Genomic DNA, 25008 nt, shown 5'->3' with positions numbered 1-25008 from the left:
TATTTCTCATTCATGGATACCTACTCAGGATATAATCACATCCCAATGTATAAACCCGACCAAGAGAAGACATCGTTTGTCACGCCCAGAGCGAACTATTGCTACGTGGTCATACCATTTGGGTTAAAAAAGGCGGGGGCCACTGAAAGAGCGAAACTCTCGCGCGATCTAGAATTTTCTAAAAATAAATTCCCATTGTAAGTATAGCTTCTAGACCGACAAGAATTTCTTCCTTACAAAAGTTTTGTGTCACTTAAGCAAACCCAATAAAATTGATAACCGAGTATTTAAACCTTGGGTCGTCTTCTCAAGGAACTGCAGGGAGATGTTCTTATTATTAGTTATGGAAAACAGTGTTTTTGGGTTTTAAAAGGTTTGAACAAGGGAAATAAATTGCAGGAATTAATAAATTAATAACTAATAAAACTCTTGGCAAGGTATGAAAATTTGGAAGTCCTATCCTAGTTATCCTTATCGATGGTGATGAGAATTGAGTTTTAATCCCACTTAGTTAACCTTTACTAAAGCAAAAGAAAGTCAAGTGGACTAATTAGTTTGATCCTCAAGTCCTAGCCAACTCCTAAGAAAGGACTAGAGTTATCGGAATTCAATTCAATTAGCAAAAATAACAATTATCAATCACGATGAGTTTGATAACTCAAGAGTCTCCAATTAATCAATTAAAGCCAAGAATATAAAAAAACTAAATAAGAATCATAAATCTGAAAATACCTCAATTTATATTAAATAAAGAAAATCCTAACATAAATGGTTCGTAATCCAATTTGGCAACATAAGTAATCAACAAACAAAAGCATTAAAGTATCTGAAAGCAGAAGAGAAATATAAAGTAAAAGGAATATTGAACCTGAGAGGAGGTTGAAATCCTAAATCCTTTAAGAGGAATCCTAATCCTAAAACCTAAGAGAGTTAATGAATGGATGCATTCCCCCAGTTTATAACCTCTAATCTGTGTTTTCTGGACTGGGATCTGGGCCAAAAGGGTTTCAGAAATTGCTGGGGGCATTTTCTGCAGTTTCTGCACGTGGCATCTGTCACGCGTCCGCGTGGGTCACGCGGTCGCGTCATCTCGGATTTTTCCTTGTCATGCATTCGCTTCGGTCACGCGTACGCTTCAATTGCGTTTTGCTCAAGGCACGCATCCACGTCAGTCACGCGTTCGCGTCGCTGTCTTTTCACGCTAGGCACGCGGCCGCGTCGTCCATGCGTTCGCGTCGCTGCCCTTTTCTTCAAAACTCCATTTCCGTGTTTTCCTTCCATTTTTGTATGTTTCCTTTCTGTCCTCTAAGTCATTCCTGCCTTGGGAGATCTGAAAATACTTAACACACAAATCACGGCATCGAATGGTAATAAAGGGTAATTAAATTTAATATTTTTAAAGCATAGGAAACATGTTTTTCACATATTTCACATAATAAGGAAGGGAAAGTAAAACCATGCAATTCACATGAATAAGTGGGTGAATGATTTAATAAATCACTTAAATTGAGCACAAAATACATCATAAAATATGGGTTTATCAGCCACATATCAAAGACTAATGAATAAGGTGTTTGCACCTCACTTGGGAGAACTAATGGAGGTATATGTGGACAACATGTTGGTAAAGACCAAGGATGACACCTGCTTCCTGAGCGACCTCACGCAAGTCTTCAACACCATAAGAATGCATGAGATGAGACTAAATCCCGATAAAGGCACCTTTGCAATGGAGGCGGAAAAATTTCTAGGATTCATGCTGATACAAAGGGGGATTGAAGCTAACCCCGATAAATGTAGAACGGTTTTGGAAATGAAGAGCCCGACCTGTTTAAAGGAAGTCCAGCAGCTGAACGGCCGACTTGCAACTCTATTCAGGTTTTTGGCAGGATTAGCATTAAAATCCTTACCACTTTTTGCCCTACTAAGAAAAGGATGCCAGTTCGAATGGACTTCTGAATACGAAGAAGCCTTTCAAGAGTTCAAAAGGTTTCTAAGCCAACCTCCAATTCTTACCCTGCCAATAGCAAGGGAAGAACTTGTGTTATATATAGCTGTCGCCGAGAAGGCCGTGCCGTCAGCATTAATACGGGAAGATAAGGTCGGGTAGCATCCTGTCTACTTCACATGTGAGGTGCTATAAGGACCTGAACTAAGGTATAAAAAACTTGATAAGTTCGCATGGGCCTTAGTTGTGGCATCTACAAGGCTTCGGCCTTACTTTCAAACTCATACTATAAGAGTTCTGACGAACCATCCCATGAAGCAAATCCTTCAGAAAATGGATGTTACGGGCAGAATGGTTCAATGGGCTATTGAATTATCTGAGTTCGACTTAAAATACGAAACTTGGACAGTTGTCAAAGCCCAATGCCTCACCGACTTCGTGGCCAAATACGCAGGAGATCAAGAGGAGGCCTCTGCAATGTGGGAACTGTATGTGGATGGCTCTTCCAACAAAGTTGGAAGTGGTGCAGGCATAATACTGGTTAATCAAAAAGGAACTCAAAGAGAGGTTTGAATTTTGAATTTTCGACCTCCAATAATCAGGCAGAATATGAAGCCCTGATTGCCGGGCTAAAGTTAGCTAAAGAGGTTGAAGCGACCAAAGTAATAGCCTTCAGTGACTCTCAAGTCGTGATTTCCTAGGTTAATGGAGAATACCAAGCAAAAAATCCCAACATGAAGAGGTACTTGGAAAGAATGCTCAAGCTTCTTAGGCAATTCCTCGAAACTGAAGTCAAACACATAACAAGGGAGCTCAATAGCAGAGCCGATGCCCTTTCCAAACTGGCAAGTACCAAGATAGGAGGAAACAATAGAAGTCTGATACAAGAAACTCTCCAGGAGTCCTCGGTCACAAAGGTGGATAAGAGATACACAATGGAAGACGGCAGAAGTCCTGGAAGAGATACACAATGGCGTCTGCTGAAACCATCTCAGAGCCAGATCCCTAGCTATGAAAGTAATCCGAGCTGGGTTCTTCTGGCCAACTCTACAAAAAGATGCCACCGACTTTGCGAAAAAGTGTCAACCTTGTCAGATACATGAAAACTTCCACGACGCTCCCCCAGAAGAACTCATTAGCGTGACTTCTTCGTGGCCTTTCGCAAAGTGGGGATTAGATCTACTTGGACCTTTCCCACAAGCACCAGGACAAGTAAAGTTCCTTATTGTGCAAGTAGACTACTTTACTAAGTGGATAGAAACAGAGCCATTAGCTACTATTACGGCACAAAGAAGTCAAAAATACTTGTACAGAAACATTATCACCCGATTTGGAGTCCCACACTCCATCATAAATGATAATGGTACACAATTTACTGATTCTACATTCAGAAGCTTGGTGGCTAGCATGAAAATCAAGCATCAATTTACCTCGGTCGAGCATCCCCAAGCGAACGGACAAGCAGAGGCAGCCAATAAAGTTATATTGGCAGGGTTAAAGAAAAGACTTAAGAAGCTAAGGGAGCTTGGGCTGAAGAGCTTCCTCAGGTATTATGGGCCTATCGAACCACACCTCATTCAATTACTGGTGAAATACCTTTCCGACTTGCTTATGGCATTGAACCCATGATCCCCATAGAGGTCAATGAGCAAAGCCCAAGGGTGAGATTTTACAATGAGGTCGAAAACGTCCAAGCACACAAAGAGGAACTCGAATTACTCCTAGAAGTCCGAGAACAAGCCCAGATAAGAGAAGCAGCGATAAAACAAAGGATAACGATAAGGTAAAACCAAAAGGTCATTGGAAGAAGCTTCGCCTCAGACGACTTAGTGCTCATCCGAAATGACATCGGAGTGAACAAGTCGAGAGAAGGAAAACTTGCTGCAAACTGGAAAGGACCCTACAAGATAGTTGAGGTCTTGGGAAAAGGCTACTATAAAGTGTCCGATCTAGGAGGATCCGAGCTTCCAAGATCATGGCACGCTTGCAATATGAAGAGATATTACAGCTAGAAGCGAACCTCGCTCCCTGATGTACTCTTTTTCCCGACTCCATGATTTTTTTCCAAAAAAGGTTTTCCTGGAGGGAGTTTTAACGAGGCATCAAAGCAAGGGCTAGGGGCAGAAAATTCAACCCCTTAGTAGCAAAAGCACCCTTGTAAAAGCCACAGCGCATTAGTAATAATATCTCACTTTTAACTCTTTATCTTTCTCTTTAGAAATTCTATTATTACTCTACGACACACATTGACTTAAGCTCGAAAAAACGCAAAAATTCGTTGACCGGCCTAACATGGTCGGCTAGATAAAGCGACGGGGTACAAGTCGGTGTAAAGAGGTTATAAAAGTTAATCATAAAAAACTCAGAAACAATATAGCTAATGACTTATAAGTCAGAAAGCCCGAGCAGAACTTAATGCATCGCAAGACTAAGTTATGAAAACGGTTTAATAAGCACAGCGAAGTTGAAACGTAGGCGAATAAAGTAATGGAAAGCGAGAAATACGAAAGCCCGGTTAAAGGTCAAAGGCGGCAGCATTCCCATAGGAATCTAATCAAAGTTGAGATTACTTAACAAAAAGTTTCTCAGAAGCCACAGTCAAACTATCTTAGAAAATTTTTTCAAAGCTTCACGAAACTAAGGTACAAAAAAGGTTTTCTCTATGAAAAGCCTTAAACCATTCAACAAAAGTTTCAAGTAAACTGTAAACAAACCATCACCACATGAATAATAAAGCAACTACTTTGTTAACGACCCTATCCAAAAAGGACCAAACGAAACAAAAATTGTCGTTAAAGATCCTATAAAAAGGACCAAGTGTTAAGGAACCACCAACAAAAACATACAAATAAATAAAAAGAGTTCATAAAAAGGACCCACAAGTCGAGCCTTTAAAAATATCATCACTTGGGACCAAGAAGAGGGCTCGAGTCACTGGCAGGAGAGGAGGTCGATTCGGCCGCGAAAGTAGGAGGGGTCAAAGGGATCTCTTCGACGTCATGAGTTAGAGTCACACCAGGAGCAGTTGAAGAAGTCGGCATATCAACCTCACGAGGAGGGGATTCAATGATGCGTTGCCCGGCTGTCTTCAACTCGGAGTCAGTCTTAGGACGAGGAGGAGAAACTATCTCTCCATTAACGACAACCTTGTCAGGGTGAAGAGGGGATAGATCCAAGTCAGGAGCAATAACTCTGACTTGTTGCTTCAGCACCCTAAACACCTCTTCAGTACCCTCAACAATGGAGTCCTCCAACTCCTGGTAGCTCTCCTGAAGCTGCTCAACCTCCTTTTTCAAATCAAGATTGGCCGAAAAGATCCTAACATAGTTCTGTTCAGCTTTCTCCTTTAGACCCTCAGCCATTACACACTGGCCCATCAATTTTTTCTCCCTCTCCCGGGTCTGGATAAGCTCTTCCTTCAGCCAATTGTTCTCCTCCTGCAACCTTCTTTCTTCTTCCTGATACATGACAATCCTCCCTTGAAGATTTTCTAAAGATTGTTGGGTAGCACTCAAGAGAGTCTTGTCAAAAATATCAAGGAGAGAGGTGCAGACCCAAGCAGTTCGAATTTTCCCTTGGATTAAAATTTGAAGATGATTTCGGATAGCAACATCATCCATAGCAATTTGGCTGTATGGGAGGATGTGCTTCCTAGTAAACTTTGGCCCATCAAAGCCGGCATCCCCAACACTAGAGGCTCCGGCTTCCGAGGTTTTTCATTTTTTCTTTTCAAGTTCCGAGGTGGATTGAATTGGGGGAGGAGGAGGAAGGGGAGGAGGAGTAAGAATAGGATTTACCAAGATTGGCCAAGAAGAAGAGGTCCCCAAACCAGACCCATGAAGAAGAGGAGTAGCAGAAGCCCTGAGTTCCTGTGCAGCAGCTCGGGAGTGGGCATTTCTCTTAGCCTCTTGTACCTTGTTGTAAGCCGCCCTCGATCCGCTTTTCATTTTTTCTGAAAGAAAAAATAAAAATGATTAGCACCCAAGTTAGAAATAAAGTAAATAGATTAATACAAGTCGGAAGTAATCAAATTCGACTACCAACAAGTGACTACCTAGCTTGGTCCTGACGTAGCTCAGAGATCCAAGAAAAAAATTTTTGGTGTCCAGGTTTGGAGCCTGCCCCTAGGCCTCTCGAAAAAAGTCAACTACAGCCTCCTTTACCTCCTCCAAGTCTACTAGACCATATTTTTTCACAGAGGCTGTTTCTACCCAATATAGAGAAAATCGGGGCTCATTGTTCTCGTTTAGAAAAAAGGGTGATGACCCTCGCTAGATTGGACCTTGAAGAAAAAATTCTTGAAGTCATGAAAGAATTCATCAAAAATGGAAAAAACTTTATGGCCTTGAATAGCTCGGGAATAAACCCATTGTTGTTTGTTCTTAGCACTAAAAGGTTTGGTCAGATGGAAAAGATAGATGATCTTTAAGGAAATTGGAAAGTCAAGTCCTTGGCTGACAAGTTGATAAATTTTGAGAAAACCCCAAGAATTAGGATGGAGTTGGATAGGAGCTACTCTACAATGGGACAAAACTTCTATTTTAAAGTCGGAAAAAGGCAGGGTAACCCCAAGACGGGTAAAAAGACATCATACATGAAAATAAAGTGGGGGTCAGTGTCGTTAATTCTCCTACAACAAACTCAGTCCTCAGGATCTGGGCCACTAGCTCATATTTGGATTTATCACTATCAAGGCTACAGACCCTATGGTGTTTTCTAAGCTCGGTTATGAAAACGGTATCTACTATTGGGTGTTCAGATAGCACAAAGGAGTCTACCCGTTGCAATAAGGGCTCAGGGACACAGGAAGACATTTTTTCAGAAAATGCAAAATGTACGTCAAAGTGATAACACCTACATTATGCAAAAAGAAACCATCAAAAGCCAGTCCACAGCAAAGCAGTTCTTTTCAAACAAAAGTCAAGAGCAGCCAATAATCACAACCAAAAAGACTCTCGCAAAAAAGAAAATACAAAATCTTGTTACTACGAATAGTAAATATATCACAAAGAAATATCACTCCCAAAAGCATACAGAAGAAACAGAAAATACTGTAAAAAGCGAAAGGAAAATACAAAGAACTAACCTTTGTGAAGAAGAAGATAAAGAGGCAAACACTCCAGAACACCAGCAGACGAAAGCGCAAGGGATTTGAGTTAGAACAGAAAGGAAGCGTCGAAAACGAAAGAAAAGAAAGAAGGAGGGAAAGGTATTTATAAGATACCAGGGGCATAATCGTAAAACAGTTCAGTCATTAAAAGAACGCGTCGTTACCAATGTAACCGTCCCTCCCCCCCCCACCCCCCACGTGTAAATGCAAAAACCAAACGGACGCGACGTTTGATTAGATGCGACGATTGAAAAATTCAAAATCACGTCGGTTTCAAAATTAAAAGCACGTCAGTTTTCCGACTTGAACGAAAATACCGACTTAAGCGTCCCCGAGCTCAATTAATACTCGAATCCAACTCGTAACTAAGAGATCGGACTCGAGTAGGGGCACTGTTCATACCCTACCCCAAAACATAAGCCAGGCCTAATCAAGGCAAGAGGCCCAATCCAAAAGGTTGGCCTTCACTGACTATCCGACCTCCACTAAGAAGTTGGGGTCGACACCAGCAAGCAGTCATCACTTATCTAAGTGAATAACTGCCTCTTAAATCTCTCACCCACTTTTAGAAGAGAGATCCCAACAACCCTAAGATAAAGGGGCGGTTATCCACTATTAGAAGTGGAACTAATTCAGCGGTGATTATTGGTTCCTTCCCTATAAATACACTGACACCCTCAGGTAAACTTAAGTTCCAATATTCTGAACCTACTTAACCTCTTGCTGACTTAGACATCAGAGTGTCTTCGCAGGTACCACCACCCCTCCTTTTTCTTCAAAGCACACAACTCGGACGGTGGCTCCCAGACAGGAACAAGTTGGAGGCCACCTTCCTTCAACGTTTGGGCATTCCATTCGAGCCCAATCATCCGGTTCTAGGTAAACTCCGAAACAAGTCTATATGCTAATAATCATTTTTTTTTTGCGCTTCCAAACTTAAAGAAAGACCTATTGTAGAAAGATAGGTGAGCTTTCTGAAAATTAACTAGTAATTAAAGGTTTAAAAAAAAGGCGAAAAATCAAACACCGTAAACTTTAAATATAAGCATATAAAATATAATAAATAAAAAACTAAAATTTATTTAATTAACAAAAAATTCAATACTCTTTGCTTAATAAAGAGTGTATAAACTATAAAGGATAACATAATTAGTAAAGAAGGTCTCAACCATTTTATCAAGCATGAAACCTTGATAGCATGAATTAATAATGATGATATTATTATTATTATTAGGTTTAATTACTCTGTTGACCCTATAATTTTGCAAAATTTTCAATTAGATTCCTATACTTTTTTTCCTTTTAATTTAGTTCTTGCACGAATTAGGTTCCACTTGACAATAATTGGTTTAATTATATAGAGACCCAACTAAAAAAAAAAAAATTAGTGCAGAGACCCAAATAAAAGGAAAAAAAAAAGTATAAGAACCCAATTAAAAAAAAATGGTACAATGACTCAATTAAAAGGAAAAAAAAAATATAAGAACCTAATTAAAAATTTTGCAAAACTCCAGAGACCAATAGAGTAATTAAATCTTTCTATTATTACTATTATTATTATTATTCATAATAGTTGTACACACACCACGACAGTAACAAGTAACGAGACAAACTTTTCACCAACGAAATACTACAAGACTAAAGTTGAAAAAATATGTTTAAATATGCTATCAATTGTCTTAGGTCATTCAGGTCACTTGCCAAAGGTTTAATTGATTTGCCCAAGTGATTACCATATATACTCTCACTCTGTTTTTGGTCAAATTTTGAACAGAGTTAAGACATACATAATGAGAATTAAAATGAAGAACGTGGCGTAGCTGATAACGGGTAATAGCTTCTCAATTAGCCGCCACAGGCTTCACCTTCTCTCGCATGAACTGCAGTATATGATCGCGTTTCCAATTATCGATTCTGCAACGGGGAAGAGATATTCAATCAGAAACAAGCTAAAACACCATGTTTTACCTTTAAATCCTAGCACGCAAGAAAGGCATCATTTTGTTGGCAGGGTTCATTGTTAAAGAGAACTAAAACCTTCCCCCTAACTAGTAGATTCTTTTATTTCAATGGAAAGAGCTTTTCCCACACAATTAAACTATTCATTTACACATAAAAAAGCTTTGGTATTTGTTAATGTTACCGATCAATTCCATAAGTATTGTAATGGAGGTTATCAGTACATTACACAACAATTGTTTATCAAAACTATGTCAGGTCTTTTAGTATTCACAGCATCTAAAACACAGACATCTATGATCTATGGGAAGTCACTGCATTTTAATCGATCCTAAAAAACCAAAGTTCTGATAGCAAGATGCTCCGACAAGAAGATCAGAAGTCAGGACATTATCCTACTAGATGTGGTAACCGAATCAAAGTCTATCATGGATGAAGCAAGAAGTTAAAACTATAATTTAATTTAATTAAAGAAGTCATACCTGATTGTTTCTTTCTGATCACCTGCATGATCCAGCATGATTAGCTTTGGTGGGGAATTAAAAACATATTGAACTTTGACGGTTGGAAATTTATCCTTCTCCTCTTCAATGAAGCCAACAACTTCAGGATAGAAAACAAGCTTCCTCATGCAAACTTCCAAAATGGCTCCAGAGTATGCAACCTAAAGAAAACAATAAACAACCATTAGTACTATTTTTTGCATGCATAGCACTCTCATGAAGGATCCAGGATTTTCATTATTACTTCAAAAGCCAAAACTCTGATGCCGGTTAAGGCAAACTGAAAATTAAAATAGTATCACTCACCTTCCAATTTCACTTGAACTTAGTGTGTGTGTATATGGTGTTGGAAGATTCCAAACCATAGTTTGAAGGATGCAAACTGAATTTCAACTCTTTTATTTTACAATTTAACTCAAACCATGGTTTGATTTGGACAAGAAATAAAGAAAAGTTGCTTTCCCCTTGAATCAAATTATGACTTACCATCTACAAACCAAAACACTCTAAGGCCCCGTTCGGTAACTACGGACACATGCACACATGCAAATAGAGATAATTTGCCTAACTCTGTACTTGTCTCCTTCATCAAACAAGTTTGTGTCACCAAATGTCTCAGTATTTTCCTTTTATTTTCCTAAAGTTGATAAATTCTCGACCTTGAAAGGGAGAAAAGTACAGCATAGTGTATCTTTAAACAAAATCCAGCACTACACTAGTTCCTCAAATGCAATTTGGTGAGACCACAAGATATTATTCAACAATAATAATACACATGAAGTAATATAATTTGCATCAATAATAGTGCACATGAAGTATACTAGTTTCTTTCTATTTGTAACTAAGAGTAATTAGTAAATGGTAATTGCAGTTATCATAATATAAGTATTAGTGATTAATTGTGAAATCATCGTTTCCTAACTATATATAATTATCTATATACCTTGGCAGTGGCATCATTGGAATCTTCCGTGCAACACTTGTAACAATCCGATACCAGCTCTGCAACCGGAATTCTGAGCTCAATTCAAAATATGGAACTAACCAAAAATAAATAAATAAAGCACGAGATCGAAAATTAAAAAGAAAAAGGAAAATTGAGATCGGAAATTGAAGAATGGAGATTACCTTTGTCTTTGACGTACTCGGAGAAAGTCTTGCAATCGGAGCACAGAGCGAGACCGGAGAATCCAAGATTCTCGCATTCTCTTGTGCTCAGTTGCTCCGCTGATGTACCGATACTCAAGGCGGCCAACAAGACCACAACCACCACCGCCGCCGCAACGCCGTAGCTACTCAGCCATCTCCTCTTCATCTCTCTCAGTCTCTCTCTCCCTCTGTGTGCGAGATCCAACGAGCTGAAGAAATATGAGAGGGCTGGACTCATTCAATGGGCCTTATTGTCACGCTAAGGTTCTCGTCTTTTGTGCTTTAATTGGATCATACTCAAAAGAGAAGAGGAGTCTTGTCAAGACCAGAAAAAGAAAAATAAGAAAGGAGTCTCTTTGACCCCGGAAAAAACATTATTTAAAAAAGAAAGAAAGAAAAACAGTTATGGAGTTAATTTGTATATAATTTAAAGGTTAAAAAATATATTTCAAAAAATTATATTCTCAAAAGTGTTATATCCGGATATTAAAAAATGTTTATTTAGTATATAAATGGTTATGAATTGTTTTTAATATTCACAAGAATAAGTTACAAACATATTTATTCATTAAAAGAAAAAAATATTTGACAATTAATATAGTAATTTTACATGCTAATATTTAGAATTTAATTTTGATTTTAATTTTGATGTATTGACAGTATAAAATATTTTATATAGTTTTCTAATTATATTCGTTCTTTTATATAATCATTTACGTGATCAATATAAAATGTAATTATTTTTGTTGACGTTAAGTAATTGGATATACATAAACTGTTTTTAATATTGGATATACATATCAAATATTCGTTTTCTGTAATGGAAATAAGAATTTCAAAATTCGGATAACTATTTTTTCCTGAGAATAATTATTTTTATGAATTAAATTTTAAAATTTCAAACAAATATATGAATGATTTTTTTTATAGACAATTTTTTAGAATAAATTAACAAATATTCTCATTATCTAGCATTTTCCTCAAACTTGGATCGTATAGCTTGGGCATTAGTCTGTTTCTAGATTTGACAAGGAAAGCCAATGAGAGAATATTCGTTTTTTGATGAATAAGTTTTAGATAGTGGCTAGTAATTGTATGTAATAAAATAGTTGAATAAATAATGTTACCAATATTTGGCGCAAAGACAACCCAAGTTTTGCAAGGGAAGTAACTTTTTTTCTATTCCAACAGTTGTAAACAAAATGATTTTCATTTTCCGTGTGGGTGTTAAAGAACAAAGATTTAACACTAGAATCCCGGGTAAGAACAAGCTGAAAGTTATCAAGACGTTGCCTCTACATATTATATTAGATCTGCGTATTAAAAGAATGACTAACAAAAAATCTTTACAATATTATTACACAAATAAATAAAATCCTAATCTGATGTCGCTGGAAATCTTAGTTTTCCAGTGCCACCGCAGGAGGCAAAGATGCCATATCAGTCTCATCATCAGTAGTATGCGGCTTTATGTACGAACGAGCAACCTCCAACATCACTTCAACTTCTTTCTTGTACTACATGGATGAACCACCATTTTATAGGTTAATTTAAAACTGTTACTACTTACTACCTAAGATTTGAAGGAACTACTGAATCAGATTGTTAATCGATCAAAGAATCAACCAACCTCATTGACTGCCCCTGACTTTATTTTCGATTGCATCACACACCATTTCTTAAAATGTGCACCTGCAGAAAAAATTGCTTATAATTAGTCCTGAACATAAAGGTTCAAAAAAATGCCAATGCCTTTCATTTTGGTCCCCTCAAGGTAAGATACAACTAAAGTATCCAGAAATCTCTTCTGGATGCAGTTACATGTCTATCACTCAGGGATCGTAGGTTTTACAAAAGGGTCTCCATACCTAAAAGCAATAAACTAAATGCCCCATATAACCAAATGTAAAATATGAAAAAAAGGGCTCATTTCTCAATTCGTTTCATGTTCCGTGGGATTGAAATTTGAGTTTCTATACAACTGGGAACTGTCCGAGGATAAAAAATAACTTCACAGAATCTTTGTTTTACGCATGAACCAATACCTATTGTCTTTAAAACAATATTTGATCCAGAAGCTGGTTATTTAGCTCCAGAGTTATTCTGAGTATTATATTTATACAAGCCTAAAGGGGGAAGAAAAAATGAAGCAGGAAAATAACAGAAGTTTCAATCCAAACTTACCCACTTTTATGTCCAAGGTACATGATCTTTCATTTGTTGTCTCGAGAACCCATTTACAGTGTACCTGTTTGACCATGAATTTATGTCATCTATTATCTCGAAAGATATACATTATACATTAGACGGCGGAATTAGTATATTTTTTTATTATTTCCCATTTCTTTATGACTAACCGTAATCAATCAACCCATTATCAGATAAATAGTCATCTAGGATTTCTAGAATAGGTATTTAAGTAGAACTTGTTCTTCCTCACTTCTGATGGGAAATAATAAAGACTATAAAATAAATCTACCCCTGATTTACACGTACACCTTAACAATTATATTTTAAAAGAGAAAAAAAGGTAGAGAAAACAGATAAGGATCAAAGTAAGATGTCCACAGTATTATACCTCAAAATACGACCCAAAAGGAACATCATGAGCCTGCTGTACAGTCTCAAACACCTTCAAGATATCACACAATCACAAAATCAAAGAAAATAAGACAAGAAATGGGGAATAATAAAGAAGTGGAGAATGATAGTTGAATAGTGAAGTTAGCAAACTGAAGGCTGGACTACCAGCAGACTGATATCATCACTTTCTTCATGGATATATCATCATAAGTAAATATATGCAACAGTCTTACCAGTTTTTTCTTGTCTGGTGACAAAACATGATGTTGCCATTCTGTCATTGCTGTGTCTGGTGGGCACATAGGGCTGTTACAGAGGGATCTGAAGGTTATTTCTCGAACTTGACCATCATATTCTTCTGCTGTATGCCACTGTCCCATCTGGAAACAAAATAACCACAGAGAAAGCAACAACTTCAACCAGCATTCCATTCGGTTAAACTTTTATATATAAGAATTAATATGGCCACAATGCAATAATCGACATCAAATTTCACAGTAAGTATATATTTAAATGTTATAACATATATATATGCCTTGCACAACTCTGAATATCTTTTATTTATTTATTGATTTTGCAATAAAGAAAATACTTTCTTTCTTTCTTTCTTTCTTTTTTTACAAAATTATCTAAAAAAAAAATAAAAGGATTTAAGAAAGCTCAGAATTCCCACAGCAAATCTTTAAGAGAAACAATAATCTAAACCCCAGCAAATCTTTAAGAGAATTCTCTCTTTCTCCCTCCCACAACAACCAAAAAAAAAAAAAAAAGAAAAGAATAACCACAGAAAAGCACAAACAAAAACACATCAACAAGAGAAATAAACGAAGTGCTGACCTAAGGCTGGAAGTGAGTCAAGCCAGCTCATGAGCCAGCTCGAGCTCGACTCGTTAACAGCTCGATAAGCTAAGCTCGTGAGCTGGTGAGCCAAGCTTGAGCCTGAAATTGAGCTCATAAATTAAATGAGCCGAACTTGAGCTTGGATAAGCTCAGCTCATTAGCTCGTGAGCTGGCTCAATTATATATATATATATATATTATAACAATCTTAATTATTTAATATTTATATTTATTTTTTACATATAATTTTATAGGACATAAATAAAAAATTTATAATTTATTGATAGATAAAAAATATATAAAATTGATCTTTTCAAATATTTTTAAATAATTTATTGATATTATAGATTATGTATCTATGTTTCTCTTATTTGAGCCAGCTCGTGAGATTTTGGTGAGCCGAGCTTGAGCTTGAGCTTGAGCTTAAGAAATAAGCTCGATTGTTAATGAGTTGAGCCGTGAGTCAAGCTCAATTTTCGTGAGCCGAGCTTGAGCTTGGTCTAGCTCGGCTCAGCTTGGCTCACTTCCAGTGACGCCTAGAGGAAAGCCAAAGAGAAAAAATCTGATCCATAAGAGATGAGTTGAGAGGGAAAGATTCTGTAGCAAACTGCTCAAAATAGTATGACTAGAAGCCACCAACCAACTGAAATGCAAGCTCTAGCAGGTGGCAGAAAACTTTTATTATGAAAGATAATTGATGCATTTGATTTCCATTCTAAATACTGGACGAAATGACAATGTTTAACAAGAACAAGAATTACAACAGCAATTTAAGAAAACTTACCACAAGATTAGTATCCTTTCGTACTGCACGATACTTGCTAATAAATTGTGATCCATCATTTAATAGTAAGTTAAAAAACTGCTCAGCTGTGCAAGGAAAAACACCCTGGAGAAGAGGCACTAGTTACTATATACTAGAAACTATAATGATAGCTAATTCATTTCATTAAGACAAAGGGAAAAAACGATGCATACATTATATATACCAACTAAAGCCTCTTCTTTGGTAAAAGCTTGAAGTTTTCCAGTTTTCGGCATGCTTTCTTCAGGAACTTTATCAAGTATCTTATTTCCTCTGACAGAACTGCTATGTGCTCGCAGCTCAGACTCTGCATTTTCCTGTATCAAAGAAAGTTAAAAACAATGAACATAATTTGATAGATGATAATAAAAAACAAAAATGGGGATTCATCCCAGTATAATTTATCCTACACAACCTTCGTTTAGCATCTTATGTTTTCTTTATTTTTGCTTACTTTTTATCGATACATACTTCCAGAATGATAAAATGTAAAATAATAAAGAAAAGGAGAAAAATGGTACAAAACATAGGGTGAGCTAATAGTATATAGCTTTTTCACTTACGAATTTATCTTCCATATCAAAAGAACGAAATAAAAAAAAGTATGTTCGGGAAAGAATATAGTATTGACTATACTAAATAGTTCTCAAGTTTTTCACATGAATTCTAAACAAGTTGGTTATAAATATTAAGATCATGGGGGAATAATTGGAAATATTAGTGCACTGGAGCATGATCAATGAGTTCCTTTTCAGATTTTGGAACAAGAAGCATCATATTTTGTTTTGTTGGGTTTTTTTTTTTGGGGGGGGGATTTATAAATATCTATAATTGCAGTTTTGAAATATTGATATAGAAGACAAAATTCCATAAGCAAGAGATGTAACCTTCTTCTCAGCTTCCAACATTTCATGGAAATTATTTGCTGCACGTTGTAGATTTCTAAATGCATGATTTCTGTTCCAAAATGAGGCAAACTTATACCTGACTCTACCTGAAATGAAGAACATAACAAAGATCTAAGCAAAACATCTAATGAAGGCCAAATTTGCAGCAAAACATGATGATAATGTAAATTCAGCAATAATATAAAGATCAGTAGTATCATTTTCCACAATTTGATATAACAACAGCCATCAATTAAGATGCCAGTCTAAATGAAGTCATCCAATAACATGTGACATGTAACATTCCTACCAAATGCCATTGTGATACATACATAACAAGCATTGCAACCACAAAATATAATTGAAAGTATCCACGATATAATTAATAATGAAATAGTTTAAAAAACAAATTACTAACCATCAGGACTTCCCAAAGGAGGAACACCATGTCCACCAGCACCCATGCGGAGAATAATTGTTATAGCAGGATTTATAAATGCATGTTGACTCCTTCGAATCTTCAGGAAAGAAAGAAATGACACCAGATGTAAGTAATAGTACAGCAGAAATATGGTTATTGTGCAGGGGGAGAAAAATGACAGAATATTGCACCTCATCTATGTCCTCAAATGGAATAACCACCTGTGGAAAGAAAAAGCCATTATAAATACCAGATGGACAGTGTTAATAAGTGAAGTGATTATTTATTCTGAAATCATATAGACATTTTTTCCAGAAAATTAACACGCAGGCAATGACATAATAGAGCTGTTTCCCCTAAGCAGAAGGTTAACATTAAAGAAAAATTACTCTAAGTCCAATTCTTCACAATTATTATTAATCTCACTTGAAAATATTATTAAGAAAATGTTAAAAGAAAGTAACTGACATATGAATGATTGAACAACCACCTCACCCAGCGTGTTCGGAAAATAGAACGATAACCTGACCTTTATTTGCTTCGAGAACACATTGGAATGGAAACAAATGTGCCATGCAGAAACATACATACGTCCATGATACAAGAATGACCTCTCAAGTGCACAAGAATAACTATGATCAAGAACCTGAAATGGATACTTGACTTGTTAGATCCTGAAACACATTACTGATTACACAATCACCGAAAAAGGACCAGTCAGATAAAAACATGCACATTTGTGTCCAATCTCATATGATCTAAGAAACAACTTCTTACTAATAATCCTTAGTAACAAAAACAAATTTAGTTTCAGTTCATAACCTCATCTGGAAGAAGATCGAATATTGTTTGAAGAGGTCCTGGCTTTTGATGAACAACAGTAGGGCCCTCTTTTTCCACAGGCATCCTTCTTCGAGTGCTGGGTCCGCCAAAACCATTTATCCTATTAGTCAAACACATCAATAAATAAGAAATTGGCCAACAACAACAACAACAATAATAATAATAATATTATTATTAATATTAACAATAATAATATTAATGATAACAATAATAATAACAGTAACAGAGTATCTTGAACAAAGATAATTTACTTGAAGGAAAAGTAAATTAATTTAAATTTAAAATCAAATATAAACCTAAAAACCCACCTAGTAGAGTTTGCAGATAGTTTTATTGTCTTTATATGAAGACAAACCTGAGTTCAACCAAAAGATCCATAATGGTATTTGTGAGGAATAAAAAGTTTCTAGCATGTCATAGCCAATGAAAACTATGAACTCAGAAAATTTCTTCAGAAGCAGGTATTACCTGCCCTGATGTGCTATCCAAAGAGTACCATACGGCACCAGTTTGACCTTCTCTTTCAACTGGAACAGTCACTGAACCAAGAACTGCACTTTTCCAAATTATATCCCAATCATATATTGTGACATTGATCTGCTACGTCAGCAGGGAAAGTAGTCAGTTTCACGAAAACCTACATAACAGATTTACTCTGTCAATTGAGAAGTATATCCTGACATTTTCCCCCTCCCAATCAGAGTGAATGCTCAGATATCCAAATATTATGTTGAACCATTATGATAGAAACTTAATATGAACTGATATATTTATTCTTAGCATTCTTCTCCACTTATTTCTTGGTTGTAGTTTTCTTTGAAAAGTGTACAAACACCAATGATTTATAAAAGGAAACACAAAACTGCAGTCCAGACAGCATACAGTTGACACACTTAAAATAATTTCAAGTTAACAAAGTAAAAGGTTATCAATTATATAGAGTTCAAAATGACATGATCCTTACCTATCTCAACAGAAAAATAGAAGAAAATTAATTGTCAGTTAGATAAGATAAAAATCAATCCATATATTTATATATATATATATATGAAGATCAGTGAACATAAAAAACTATTTATTGTTTGCAAGTTGTGTATAGGGGGACCTAAAATTATTTAGCCTCGGAAAGAAAGTCATTTAAAGAGGAGGAAAAAAAGTAGTAAACATGTATTAGAACATATGTTTTAAAATATTAACGATTTCTCAATACTGTTATTTATTTATTTTTGGCAGTATTTTCTAGGTACTAATGGTAAAAAGATAAGCCTACCTGAACAGGAAGTTCATCAACAGAAAAATTGAACTCCTCACCCCACATAGGATTTCTTGAACCAGGGACCATGGAACTGTATCAGCACAAAGATGATTAACTCAAAGGTCAAATAAAAATGTCCATTTTCCTATTAAAAAAAATTAGAAAGAACTTTGATACTTCTAAGAAGAGATACTTGTGATGCAAAACATATGTTGTCAACATGACACAAATATAACAAACTCAGATGTAACTCATTCCCGATCTGTGTCATACTTGTGAAGGTGCCTTGCTGATCTTCTCTATACCTTTCTAATTACTCTTGCAGGGACCAGAGAGTGTACGTTCTTCTTTACATTTTATCTTAAAAACATCCATTAAAGCACATGTATGTATTCGATTAAAGCATAACGGTTTTTTTTTTTTTCATATATAAAATTTGAAGAATGACATCTTTCTGACACATTTGGGTGCAAAACTATCTTTAATCATATTGCACTCAGTTTAAAGCAATAAAAATATTGTTTCTCCTAAAGAGACAATCCTAAGCATAATTAAAAATTCTAACATAAGACTAGCTACTGGACAAATTTCTTATCAAAAGAGAAGTGAGAGAAGAAGGTTGTTTGCAGTAAAGAGCTCTAAATCTAGAAGATGAAATAGTCAAGAGAAAAATTGGAATATCTGCCAACAACAATTCAACATATAAAGCAAATATCATAATATGGTCCAACTACACCTAGTATTCACATAGAAAGCATATCTTTCTCCAAGCTCAAGCCAAAAACATCATAGTTAAGACCTGAATCGCTTTTAAAAGATACATTCAACTACAGAGGGAACTAAAATTATCAGTAGACCTGAATCGCTTTTCATTCCCGCACGTGATGATAACGTAAGGATCTGATGTTCCATTTAAGTTTGCTCCAATTAGATTCTTAGCAGCCAATAGTTCTAACTGAAAAAGAGAATTAAAGAAATATAAATGGCAATAGTTCAACACGTACACAGACATAAACACACACACACATATACACACACATAAGCTTAAAATGCAATTCAACTTCTAAATTTAGAAAGGCAGAACAGAATAAAGCATAGCTAGAAATGAAAATCAAAATACCTTGATCAGGTAGGCCGAACCACCTTGAGAATCTCCTTTCAATATGATCTACAAAAATAAGTGCAGAACTGCATGTCAACAAGTTAAAAATTACTCCACGAAGTAACTAACATGAAAACAAACACCTTCAACAGCACAACCGTGTTTTCGTTCCTAACAAGTAACAACCGCAATCTCGAACTATTAATAACAAATCACAGTCAGAGTAAACTAAATACAATACTGCACTTAAATTCATCAATTCATGAAAATACTAGTTGCAAAAGAATTGAAGGGGGGGGGGGGGATCAAAACAAGCACTATCGGAATTGGAAGCACGGCGACGGTTGAATACTAGAAAAGTTCCGGTAAATGACGAAAGTGACCTTGTCTTTGTCGTAGGCAGCGTCGGTTACGGGGTTGTCCGAGAGTGTTCGGTCGGCGGCGTCGTCGGAGTCGCCGGTACGGAAAGTGAAGAAGGAGTATGCCAGTATGACGACGAATGAGGCGACGACGGAGACTTTGATCTCCCAAAGAGAGGGAACAAGGAAATCGAGGAGCGCCGAATCGATCGTAACGTTCATTGCGAAATTGCGATCGTTCAACGAGAACAGCTAAAAGAAAAGAGAAGAGAAGAGGAAGCGATCAACAGGAGAAGAAGAAGAAGAAGAGAGTTTTGGAAAGGAGAGTTGTGTTAGGGTTTAGAGAATGTGGAAGAAGGCATGGTGGGAGGGGAGGGGGAAATGGAAATGGAGGGTAGTCAAAGTTGGACCGTTGGAAGCGAAAGGGGAAAGAGGAGAGTGTCTTAGTGTGAGAGAGCGGCATCAATTAACCGCATTCCTGATGCTCATGCCGGTTCCTTGTTTCAGTTTGACTAATCCTGCCGAGACGACACTTTTTTCCCATATCAAATTAAGAAATTACTTATTACTTACTAAACTAAAACTCCGAATTTAAATTATTCCGGAACGGGTTACTTCTGGCATTAAAAATACTGACGTGATGCATTTAGTATGTATACTTCTATTTTCTTAAGTTATTTTAAAAAAATATCTCATTTATAATTATACAAAAATTAATATTTAATAAAAATTAGGGATAAGTATTGTTTTGATCTCTAACGTTAAGAGAGAATCAAAATCGTCCCCAACATAATTTTTTATTTAGAATCATCCTTAACATTTTTTTTCGTATTAAAATCGTCCTTTTTAATAAAATTTTTTATTTTATTATTAAATTATCCCTATCTTAAAAAAATTATAAAATTAAAAAAAAAGAGAGAAGGATCAAGGGGGAGGGGAGAAAGGAAAGGGAAAAGGGCGCCGGGGGAGGGGGGGGAGTAAAAGGGGAAAGGAAGGGGGAAGGGGGAAAGGGGAAGGGAGGAGCGCCAGTGGAGGGGAGGAGGCCGCTGCTATAGCCGTCGCCACCATCGCGACACCTGCATTGTCACCGGTTCGCCCACGAGCCGCCGTTAGAACCGAGAACAGAGGAAGACGTCGTCGTCGTTCATGCATGTTTCTGCTGCCATGGAGTGCGTCGCCGGGAAGGGGAGCCCGACGCGAGGCAGGCGGCGCGCAAAGGAGAGAGAAGGGGATCTGAGGCTATGCTGGGTTCCTACCACCGCCGATCTGCCCAGCCGCCGTCGCTCCGTCGCCCACGAGCTGCCGATGATTCTGCTTCGGCTTCTACATCTGCTTCTTCTTCTGCATCTGCTTCCGATTCTGCTTCTGTATCTGTATCTGCGTCTGCTTCTTCTTCTACTTTGACTTCTGCATTTGCTTCTTCTTTTGCATCTGTATTTTTTTCTTCTGTATTTGCTTTTGCTTTATTTCTGCTTCTGATTCTGATTTTGTGCGTTAATTTTGTTGTTGAATTTGATGTTGTTGTTTCTGAATTTGATGTTGTTGAATTGGGTACTCGTTGAATTTGATGTTGTTTCTGCTTCTGAATTTGATTATGATTCTGATTATTAGTATTTGATGGGAGTAAGGGAGGTGGTGGTAGTGGAGTAAGGGAGGTGCTGGTGGTGGTAAAGGTGCTGGTAGTGGTAAAGAGTATTTTTGTCCGTAAAAATTTAAAAGGACGATTTTAATATGAAAAAAAATGTTAAGGATGATTCTAAATAAAAAATTACGTTGGGGATGGTTTCGATTCTGACCCTCAACGTTAGGGACCAAAACAATACTTATCTCTAAAAATTATACTAATTATCAATTGTATTGTAAGATAGTATGGTTATTTATTATTTTTTAATGATAAATATTACCAAATAAAATTACGTAAGAAATTGAAAGAAATTATATTTACCAATTCAAAAAATAATAATTTATTTTTTAATAGAATAAATTATATATTAAATAACAAAAGTTATTATTAGTTTCTCTTCACATTAACTAATACTCAACGATGTTGTTCCGGTAATGTTACTAAAAAATATTAATCAATCTAATAGATTTTGTAATGATATAAGTCTATAAATTTGAAAACTTGAAAATTATGTTATAAAATGTGAATAGGTAATAACGTTGATCATATTATTTTAACTTCAAGAATGAATACGATACCAACAAATAAAATTATACTAGGTAAATTTTAACAAAGACAAATTTTCATAAATATTGCTATCAACGAAAAATTGTTCTACTTTAAAGACAAATACTATTTTTTTTTTCTACGGACAGGGGCGAAGGGTAGTGTAATTTAAGGCGAGCAATGCCCCCAAATTAAATTTTTTAATGTATAAAAGTCTCTAATTTTTATATTAGCCCCTCTTTAATTTTAATTTTTTTTCTTCTTCTAGAGTTATATTTTTATATTGGCCCCTCCTAAGAATTGCTTTAGCTCGCTCCTATCTACGAATTTTCTAATTTGGCAAGCCGAAAACTAATCCACCATGTATTGATACTTTATTTATTAAGGTCTATCGTTATTCAATGAATTGCTACACATACAACGGAACACAAGGCAAGATTGGAACTCCAAATACTTACTTAAGTGGAAGAGTGACATGATCACTCAACCAATTTAAATTGGGTAAGACAAATACTAATTATTTTTAATTTCAAGTTAAAAATATTTATAATAATAATTATTATATATATTTTTCATTTAACATTTTATTAAAAAAATTTATATAATTTTATGTATTATCAAGGCATGGGAATATATACTAATTTATATTTATATCAATTGATTAATTGATTAATTAATTTAAGTTTACAAATTATAAAAATATCCCATAAAAATATATTAAATTTTAATATACTATCAAAGTAAAACGGTTTTATACATACATTTAATTATGTTATTCAGCGTCAATAAAAATCAAGATTGCGAGAATCAAACCGGTCAATGAACCATTCGATTGGCTGATTCAATGGTCTAACCAGAATCGAATCATAGTTGGACCGGTTTAATTAATTGTAGTTGAGCATCATTCATATCTTTTCCTATTGATTTGTCTAGTGAATTATTGAATTTCTAGAGAAATTGGGTGTTTTAGGCCTTTATCGATGCTACTTTGAGTTGTATTGCAATTTTCTGTTTTCAGGTAGCATCCAAATGAAGATCGGGCCGAATTTATGAATAAGGAAAACTCATTGTTCACTTCTGCCAAGGTGGCGCTAAACGCCACATCACTGGCGTTTAGTGCCGAAACTCTAAAAGCTCCTATTCCATTTGGCCACGTTGGCGCTAAATGCCACAATCCGATGTTTAGCGCCGAAGCATGGATTTCGCGTGCAAGCTTCTCGGGATAGATGCCGCTAAACGCCATTTCACTAGCATTTAGCGTCCGTAGCGAACTCATGCGTGGTCCCCACGTCTGCCAGCAATTAACACACAGGAGATTTCTTAGTTCAATTAAAAATAAAACAACTAGAAAAGATATTATTAGAGTTAGTTTTATTTTTGAATCAATTAGGATTTGATATAAAGAGGGAAAGGATTTTTCCTGCGGGCTCTTCTCTTTTCAACTTCTGCACTTTCAGTTTTACACACTTTTTATATTTTAGGATTTTTTCTGCACCATGAGCCACTAAACCTCCATTATTAAGGTTAGGAACTCTATTTACTTTAATGGATTAATACTATTTGTTCTTCTACTATTGATTAATGCATCGATTTCTGTTTAAGAATTGGTTTCATTCTTCATCCTAAGGATTAGAGTATATTGAAAAATAACTCTAATCTAAATTGAATTCATATGAATCTTGAAAAAGTTAAAACACTAGAATTAAAGCTTGAAACCCTTTTCTCATAATTCTTCAATTATCTGGATTTAATATGATACGTGACATATAATTGGATTATTTCTGGGTTCTTAGGGATTGTGTGGCTTATAAATCATAATTTGAACTTAACCTTTTAATACAATTGATTGATCAAAGAATTGATAGATGGTTGGTTAGAAGACATTGAATTACCAAAGAATTGGAATTGAATCATTTATGATTTGCCATAAACTAAATCTTTGTACGATCAAGGTAGTTGACAATGATTGTTAATCCAGAAATTTAAACATCTCCAAAGCCTTAACTCTCTTCTCATATTATTTTCTCACACATTTATTGTTTGCATTCTTCAATTTATTATCTTTTATACCATTTGATATTCAAAACTCTTAATTTCACTTGTCTAACTAGAATAATCAGTCAATCCTTACTTTCTTAGTCCATTAATTCTCGTTGGATCGATACTCACTCACCATGAGTTTATTACTTGGTACGACCCGGTGCACTTACCGGTAGTTTGTGGTAAAATTTCGCATCAAATTTTTGGCGCCATTACCGGAGATTAACTGTGATTAACATCTTCTAGTTGATTGATTACCTAAATTAGTTTTTTTTTATTTTATTTTTCCTTTAATTTAGGCCATTTTATTTTCTTATTTATTTTTCTTTTTTTTTGTGTGCTTTACTGGGTTCTATTCACTGTGACGTTGAGAATCCCAATTTTTTTTTGTTTTTTTATTGTTTATATAGGAAAATAGGGATAAAGAACCTCTTCTATACGATCCTAAAATTGAAGGGACTTGTAGAAAAAACAGAGCACAAGTCAGAGCTCAGAGAGCTATCGAAAATCTCAGGGACGAATTGGAAGAGGAAAGTGAAGTCAGTATGGCAGAGAACAATGAGCATGCTGTTATCAACAACCCTAACAATGTCCCACTGGTTAGGAGAACTCTGGGGTCATATACTAACCACAATCCTGGATATTTTATGGGAAGCATTGTGTCACCGGTTGTGCATGCCAACAACTTCGAGTTGAAGTCTCAACTTATCTCTTTGGTCTAGTAGAATTGTTAGTTTAGTGGAAGCCCTCAGAAGGACCCCAACTTATTCATCTCTAATTTTCTGAGAATTTTTGATACAGTTAAGACCAATGGAGTTCTCGCTAATGTCTACAGGTTGTTGCTTTTTCCATTTGCTGTAAAGGACTAGGCTAGTCAGTAGCTCGAGACACAATCCAAGGAGACTATAGCAATATGGGAAGATCTGGTTAGTAAGTTTTTAACAAAATTCTTTTCACCTCAGAAGTTGACTAAGCTGAGGACAGATATTCATACTTTCAGACAGCTTGATAGCGAGTCTCTTTATGAAGCTTGG

General features: G+C 35.9%; 2 protein-coding genes across 3 annotated transcripts; both read right to left on the bottom strand.

Annotated features, from left to right (window-relative positions):
* Window positions 1–8584: 8584 nt before the first annotated feature.
* LOC107624004 (selenoprotein family protein) lies at window positions 8585–11018 on the bottom strand. Its single transcript, XM_016326432.3, has 4 exons — window positions 10649–11018; window positions 10464–10522; window positions 9500–9681; window positions 8585–8972 (listed from the first exon to the last, which is right to left on the bottom strand). Exons 1-4 carry the CDS (start codon window positions 10905–10907, stop codon window positions 8900–8902), a joined length of 573 nt encoding a protein of 190 aa, XP_016181918.1. The 5' UTR covers window positions 10908–11018; the 3' UTR covers window positions 8585–8899.
* An 805-nt stretch (window positions 11019–11823) lies between these two features.
* On the bottom strand, window positions 11824–20331 carry LOC107623816 (C2 domain-containing protein / GRAM domain-containing protein). Of its 2 annotated transcripts, XM_088507943.1 has the most exons (18): window positions 19789–20284; window positions 19424–19471; window positions 19161–19258; window positions 18319–18394; window positions 17517–17645; window positions 17357–17403; window positions 17028–17148; window positions 16735–16851; window positions 16397–16426; window positions 16203–16302; window positions 15785–15891; window positions 15071–15214; window positions 14877–14981; window positions 13486–13632; window positions 13248–13301; window positions 12854–12917; window positions 12300–12361; window positions 11824–12186 (listed from the first exon to the last, which is right to left on the bottom strand). In XM_088507943.1, the coding sequence occupies exons 1-18, from the start codon at window positions 19984–19986 to the stop codon at window positions 12070–12072; spliced, it is 1764 nt and encodes a 587-aa protein (XP_088364069.1). In that variant the 5' UTR covers window positions 19987–20284; the 3' UTR covers window positions 11824–12069. The 2 variants fall into 2 exon arrangements, with proteins under 2 accessions (XP_088364069.1, XP_088364063.1); XM_088507937.1 differs by lacking the exon at window positions 16397–16426 and having other exon boundaries at window positions 16696–16851; window positions 19789–20331.
* Between the last annotated feature and the right edge of the window lie 4677 nt (window positions 20332–25008).

This window comes from Arachis ipaensis, chromosome B10, assembly GCF_059453495.1.
Source record: "Arachis ipaensis isolate K30076 ecotype BB chromosome B10, ASM5945349v1, whole genome shotgun sequence".
Taxonomy (NCBI): domain Eukaryota; kingdom Viridiplantae; phylum Streptophyta; class Magnoliopsida; order Fabales; family Fabaceae; genus Arachis; species Arachis ipaensis.
This window is presented reverse-complemented; position numbering and strand designations above follow the sequence as displayed.